The 7,310-nt window shown below is 40.9% G+C and overlaps 1 protein-coding gene across 1 annotated transcript; it reads right to left on the reverse strand.

Annotated features, from left to right (window-relative positions):
• On the reverse strand, positions 4-4,606 carry LOC8055627. The gene is made up of 3 exons (XM_002467426.2): positions 3,556-4,606; positions 803-1,061; positions 4-711 (listed from the first exon to the last, which is right to left on the reverse strand). The coding sequence occupies exons 1-3, from the start codon at positions 4,488-4,490 to the stop codon at positions 538-540; spliced, it is 1,368 nt and encodes a 455-aa protein (XP_002467471.1). The 5' UTR covers positions 4,491-4,606; the 3' UTR covers positions 4-537.

A 7,310-nucleotide genomic window follows, 5' to 3' on the forward strand; every position in this document is an offset into this window, starting at 1 on the left:
AAACAACAGGAGACACTCTCATGATCATGATATTATCTTTATACGTTCTGGTACAAACTACAAAGTACAAAAATGGCCGGCGGCACGAGTGGTTTCTCCAACCAACACGGCCAGCAACCGCGAAACTTGTAGGTTCTGTACATGCTCGAAGAGAGAAGAAACATAGGTTTTTGTCTCCTGATGTTGGGGTGTACATTCGTCATATCTCTAACATTGGGTGAGTATTACACTGCAGAAGAGGCAGGAGAAACCTACTGCTGACCTCAACTATAGTTGCCTTGGACAATGGAAAGTCCTAGCAGTAGTTCTGCTGCATCGCAAAAGACACCACAAAGATGTATGGAAGGGGTGGCTGAAAACTTGGTCTTCTCCCGCAAGCTTGAATGCTGCCGGCAATGACTCAGGTATCGCCAACCCGCCATGGCCTGATGGACGAGCAGTGGCTTCCCTTACTGGGAAGCCAAAGGTTATGTCGGGCAATTGGTGATGCGATGGCATCGCGAAGCAGCTCCATGCCAACATATATTGGCTTCATTGTCACACTACTGACAGTGGTAGATCGTCACCATTATTGGGGATGCGCTTTTGTGCAGCCTTCACGGCAGCCACCCTGGCTGCATTGGCTGCTTTATTAGCTGCTGCAACAGCCCTGTTCACCTTATCATCTACTCTTGGGATGTCATAGGCCTTCTCTGCGGCTCTTCTCGCTTCCTGCATAGTCAACACGATCAGGAATTAGCAAATACAGTCATGCCATATTTCATACAAATCTGGCAACCAATGGGATCATCAAGCACATTACCTGCACTGCGTTAAGGACCTTGGAATGGTTCACAGCAATAGGTGATCCAGGGACAAAATTCTGGGTGCTTAAAGTATCAAGAACTCCATTTTGCCAGTGCCCAGCTTGCGTCTCTCCATTCCTGAAACTATACATGCCTAAACCCTGTCTTCTACCCTCATGCCATGCTCCCTCATATCTATGGCCATTGGCAAAGCTGTAGATTCCAAAGCCGTGCATCCTATCAGCAAAGTACTCTCCAGCGTAGGTGTCACCATTCCTAACAGAAGTTCACAAAACATTAGTCAATGCTCCCAATAGTTGTGAATTTATATAACCTATATGCAACAGCATGTAACAAATATGACTGGACCAGGCCAAACAAGAATGAAGGCATGAAGGTAACATACGACACCTCCAACTATGCAAGATTTCTTACTTTTAGCTACAATTAATTCAATATTATAGTAGCACAAAGGGTGTCTCCAGTTTCTGTTGTCACTAATTAAAGCAAAACGGCATGCGCATAAAAAAATTAAAACAGACGGTCAATTCATAGTGAAAAGAATGAAGTATGAAGAACTAATAAAATCATGATAAACAACAACAACAAAGCTCTATAGTCCCAAGAAAGTTGGGCAGCCTATCAAGAGTTTAAAAGCAGAAGCTCCTTGAACTGGAAAAAGTAAATACAATAAAACTTACAGACATCATGTACTATGATTTAATAAGTGCCGCAATGGTATTCGCACCGGTCAAACTTATTTGACTAGGTTTGTAGAAAATATTAGCAATAGTTTTATCTCCAAATAAGTTTATTACTCCCTCCATCCCAAATTATAAGGCATTCCAAGAATCTTGAAGAGTCAAAGCATCTTTATGTTTGACCAAAATTATATGAAAAATTATAAAGATTTGTGACATCAAATAGGTATACTATGAAAATATAATTAATAAAGAACCTAATGATACATAGTTGATATCATAAATGTTATTATCTTATCATATAAATTTGGCTAAGCTTAAAATGCTTTGACTCTCCAAGATTCTTAGAATGCCTTACAATTTGAGATGGAGTATAAAAATATATTCAACGATCTATCCAATGATACTAATCATGTAATCCCCTTATCCCCCCATTCCAAATTATAAGACATTTTATCTTTTCTAGATTTAGCAAATGCTACGAATCTAAAAATGCCAAAACGTCTTATAATTTGGGACAGAGGAAGTGCTATAAATATTAATGTTTTTTATATATATTTGGTCAAAGTTAAAAGTGTTACTCCTCACTTAGCGAGAACGACAATTCTTTTGGGACGGAGGAAGTACTTCACAACAGATATCAAAACTGAAAATACAATTATTTTAGCAGCCTTTTAATTGAATATATGTAGAGTAAAATAAATATAAAATTCTCATCTTTAGATGCAGCCAATCCACAGGTCCAAACAAAAATGACCTCCAAGTCCATAGGTGCCAGGATGCAATCATTAATACCCATACCCAATCAGACAACAAGATAATATAACAATGAGAATATAAATTCCAACACATGTCTGCATTTAAATGTTGAGAGAACAATATGGTCAGGAAGGGGTAAGAAATGGTCTCAACAATGTGGCCAAGCCTACCTACATGGGTTCAGAAACTGTATTTAACTAAGTCTGATAAAAGAGAATGCAGAACTACAATAAACCACATAGAACGCATAAAGTTCAAAAATGACAAGCTATCAATGTTTATTACAGATACATGCCACCAAAAACACCTTGCTAACAGAAGCTGAAAACATGGAAATTTCCCCTTTTTGAGGAAAGGGAAGATTTCTATTAGTTGATTCACGATCTTACATGAGAAACTAAGCGCTAAGCACATAGTTGTACGCATATAAAAGCTCCATACTTGCATTGTAAACTCTTCTCGTACATAATTGGCAGATTGATATCAGCACAAAGAGCTAATAGCAGAATATGCTTTCAGATTCCACTGCAAATAGTGAATGACAAAACTCAAATTGGCTTTTATGTAACCAGCCAACTCTTAACTCCTTGAAAACAGCAATCTAATCAATGTATTTTTGCTTTAGTCAAAGGTAAAGAACAAACTGCCGCAACTAATGCATGACCTTAATGGGTGGAAAACCATCTAAAGATGAATTGATAGTATAATATTTCCTGTGTTCAAAATTATAATTCACTTTTCCTTTGTCCTAAGTCAGATTTCACTAACTTTGACTAAATTTATAGAAAAAATACACCAATTACAACATCAAATTAGTTTCATTAAGTTCTTCATGAAATATGTTATGAAAGTGCATTTATTTGAACTTGAACATGCTAATATATTTTTCTAAAAACTTGGTCGAAGGTAGAGAAGTTTAACTTAGAACAAAGCCAAAGTGAACTATAATTTGTAAGGAAGTGATAGTACATAGTACCAGCCTAATATCACAACATTAATAACAATTTGTGGGTGATATCATGATATAAAGAACTATACTAGAGATCTGTTTAGAGTGTGCAAATGTTAAAGGATTAAGATGTAAAGTGCTGAAAATAGCTATAAGATTACACAGTTTAATTGAGCAATCATATATATCACCAAATGCATCAGCCTAATTCAAAGCAGGAAACTAACACTTCACAGAAGATGCCTATCTGTATGGCAAATGATCATCATTTATTAGCACAGCAGTAAGTTGCACATAACTCAACTACACAACAATCAGAAAATCGTAAGCAGCATAGGCAATGCAGGTTTCAGTTTCACACCTGAAATGGTAGTGGCCGAGGCCATGCTTGACGCCCCTCTTGAACTCGCCAATATATCGGCTACCGTCCTCACAGGTGTGCACGCCATACCCATGGCTCTGGCCGTTTGACCACTCCCCGGCGTACACATCCCCAGTGTAGAACCTGTACACGCCGTAGCCATGCCTGAGTCCCTGCCGGTACTGGCCCCGGTACCGGCTACCTCTGGCCCAGGTCTCGACGCCGAAGCCATCGTACTTGCCGTCGACCCAATCCCCCTCGTACCTCCCGCTCATGTAGTAGTAGTAGACGCCGCTGCCAGTGCAGCGGCCGCGGTGGAATTGGCCCTCGTAGACGTCGCCGTTGCTATAAACCTGGACGAAATGGCCGGTGGTGGGGGTGGTCGCGGATGCGGACGGCGAGGAACCGATGGACCAAAGGATGGGGGATCGGCGCGCGCGGCGGAGGGGGAGCGGCAGCGGCAGCGCGAAGGGAAGCCGCGGCAGGGAGAGGCAGAGGAGAAGGAGGAGCGCGCAGGAGAAGGCCGCAGCGGAAAGGAAGTCGGCGAGGAGGGAGCGCGGGAGGATGGCGGGGGTCGGGGAGAGGAAGTAGAGGGAGGGGAGCGAGATGAGGAGGAGGATGCGCAGGCGGAGGTGCAGGCAGCGAAGGAGATGCCTGGCCGCGGCGGCCCCCGCGGGCGCAGCGGGCGCGGGGACCTTGCGCCTCCGCGGCGGCGTGAAGGGCGACGGCGAGGGGCGGGTGGGGGTGGACGAGGAGGAGGACGAGGTCATGACGACGGGGCGCTTGTGCGGGGTGGACGGCAGCGCGTGGTGCGGGCTTGACGGGATGTGGATGCGGAGGGAGGACGGATCGAGCACCGGCGGGGGCGGCGGAGGGTCTGTCGCCGGGGCCGCCGACTCCGGCGCGGCCGCGGGGTGGTGGTGGTGGTGATGCATCTATCTAATTGGAAGTGGGGTTCGGGGTTGGTCGAGCCTGAAGGGGGAGGGGGTGGTGGCCGGCGGAGGAGAGGGACATGGGAGGGACGATGGGCGGGGAGAGGAGCGGGGTGATGATGCCGTGATGGTGGGGGCGGCCGCCTTAAGCTTTTTCTTCTCCCTTTTTCCTGCACCGATTTTTACGGGTCTTCTACCCTCTCTTCTCGCTGTTTATTATTTCTTTTGCGTTTTATTTAATTTTTCTTCATTTCTTGTTTGGGCATATCAAACTTTAAATATGGAAATGCTAACCAAACTGATAGCTTAAAGATTCGTTAGAATTTTCATCCAAAACTACAAACTGATTTCTTAGAGTACCTCACTCGTATACGGGAAATAAAAGATTGAACGTTGAAATCTCAATCCGAAAAACAATTAGGAGTAGAGTTAATATAACTAATACAGTAATACGTACATGATGTGATAGTGCTTCTATGTCAAAAGTAGTCACTACACTAGTTAAAATATCCTCGACGGAAATTTTCTCTCGGTCTAGTTTTAATTGTACTAACTCTAACTATTGACATGTTCTACTAATCTGGACGTAATAAATGAGAGAGCAACACAATCATGTGTGGTGTTTATTTTTGGTCAAAATGCGCAAGGGAAACATTTCTATTTTCGGGACATGTATAACCCTTAATAAGTCCAAAGGCGTCGTGTAATATTGACTGAATCACATTGAATAGAACCATCCATGCACTTCGTCAACCATCATATGGATATCATTGGCTAGTAGTAGCCTAGCTCTGATTAATAAGCAGTAAAATGTATAAATTTGCAAGGCAGATCACAGAAACTAGCTGCTCGCTAGTCGTTACTTTGTCCCTCCTAGAATATAGCATATTTTCATTTGTCCTAAATCATTCACCTCATGTTTGATTATGATTATAGGAAAATATATTACTTCTAGCATATCAAAAAAATATAAGTTATAAAAAATCCATGATGTTTCTCATGGAGCTTATAAGATTCAAATAATAATAATAATAATAATAATAATAATAATAATAATAATAATAATAATAATAATAATAATAATAATAATAATAATCATCATCATCATCATCATCTATAAATTTAGTTAAACTTTAGATAATTTAATTTAGGACAAATGAAATTGCACCATATTGCAGGACGGAAAGAGTATTTCGCTAGCAACAATTAAAAAATATTATCTTTGTCCTTCTGCTAGTAGTTAACGCTCTATTTAGTTTTGCCAAGCTGTCCTTTATGCATACTACTTTCTCTGGCTTAAAAAGATACAATTTTAGTTTGAACTAGTCAACCACCTATTTTATAGTATAGTAAAAATGTCAAAACTTATATCTAAATAGATTTACTATAAAAATACATTTCATAATCACTCTAATAATATTTATAAGATATAAAAATGTTAATATTTTTTATATAGAGATAATTAAAATTAAAATTATTTGACTTCTCAAGAAGGAGATTTATATCTTATTTTAGAGCGGAGGGAATACTTAACTACATCCTACTTACGACGCACGCAACGCAATGGTCCTCAACACCTCTAACAACCTTGCTATCCTGTGCCAACGTGTTTCATATAAATCCAATGACAAGTTGCAATGATTGAGAATGCTTATCTGAAATGGCATGTTGTACAACACTCCAGAAAAAAAACGTGAGTGAAGCACAATTGTGCCATGTCATATAGCTTATAAGTTCTCGCGAAAAGAAAAGTTTTTGATATTATAGTACATTTGTGACTATAGCAATTAGTGTCCAATTATAGACTAATTAGACTTAGAAAATTTGTCTTGTAAAACATATATAAATTATGCAACTAGTTATTTTTAATATTTAATTATCTATATATATCCAAACATTTAATGTGATGGGATAAAAAGTTTTTGAGTAAAAACTAAACAAGGCCTTCCACCCTAAAATCCAAAAATTTTCAAGATTCTCTGCCACATCGAATCTCTAGACGCATGCATGAAGTATTAAATATAGACGAAAATAAAAATTAATTGCACAGTTTGGTCAAAATTTACGAGACAAATCTTTTGAGCCTAGTTAATCCGTGGTTGAATAATAATTACCACAAACAAACAAAAGTGCTACAGTATCGCGTAATTTTTCTCATCAGGAACTAAACATGGCCTAAAGAAAAACAAAATGGACAAATTGATATGAACACTAGCGCTACCCGATCAACCAGTGTTCACTGTTCGATGACAGAAGGAACGGGAGGTCGTCCTGCTCTGCATTTAGAATTTTAGACCCCTGAAAAGTGGGGTCCTGGCACTGGCAGTCCCTGTTTACGGTATCGCTTTCGTTTGCTTGAGCGATCATTCGCAAGCAAGCATTTCTCCTGGGAAACGATAACTATTCGTCGCGCCGCTGGCGCTGGGTGTGTGTTTCTGTTCATATAAATTCGTTTGGAAATTAGGCGTCATCGCGTCAAGCGTAACAAGGAAGAAAAGCGCGACGGGCTCGATCTGGCTGTATTCGTCGACAGGGACGCCGGGAAGAAAATTCGCCGTGCGTCTCAATGTCTGATGGGCGCGGTGCTGCGTCGTCGATTCCATCGGCGGACGTGCTTATCCGCGGGGCCTTGACGCTGACATAGTCTGACGTGTACTAGTACTAGTTTAGTGAACCATGGTATCCGGGCTCCAGAATAGAGTAATATACAGTGCACAATTAGGAGCTGACACCAAAAATAAATCTTGACAGCAACGTGTGCCGGCAGATTTGTCTCGGTGTATGCTCAACTTACTCTGCAGAAAATCGATACAGAAGCAGCAC

Source organism: Sorghum bicolor, chromosome 1 (genome assembly GCF_000003195.3).
Source record: "Sorghum bicolor cultivar BTx623 chromosome 1, Sorghum_bicolor_NCBIv3, whole genome shotgun sequence".
NCBI classification, from domain to species: domain Eukaryota; kingdom Viridiplantae; phylum Streptophyta; class Magnoliopsida; order Poales; family Poaceae; genus Sorghum; species Sorghum bicolor.

Bases quoted from the DNA above. Each gene is read 5' to 3' on its own strand.
- LOC8055627 (XM_002467426.2), bottom strand. From the start codon at position 4,490: ATGCATCACCACCACCACCACCCCGCGGCCGCGCCGGAGTCGGCGGCC. The intron at 1,062-3,555 runs GTGTGAAACTGA...AACTTCTGTTAG, and splicing joins CTCGGCCACTACCATTTCAG to GAATGGTGACACCTACGCTG. The intron at 712-802 runs GTAATGTGCTTG...TTGACTATGCAG, and splicing joins AGGTCCTTAACGCAGTGCAG to GAAGCGAGAAGAGCCGCAGA.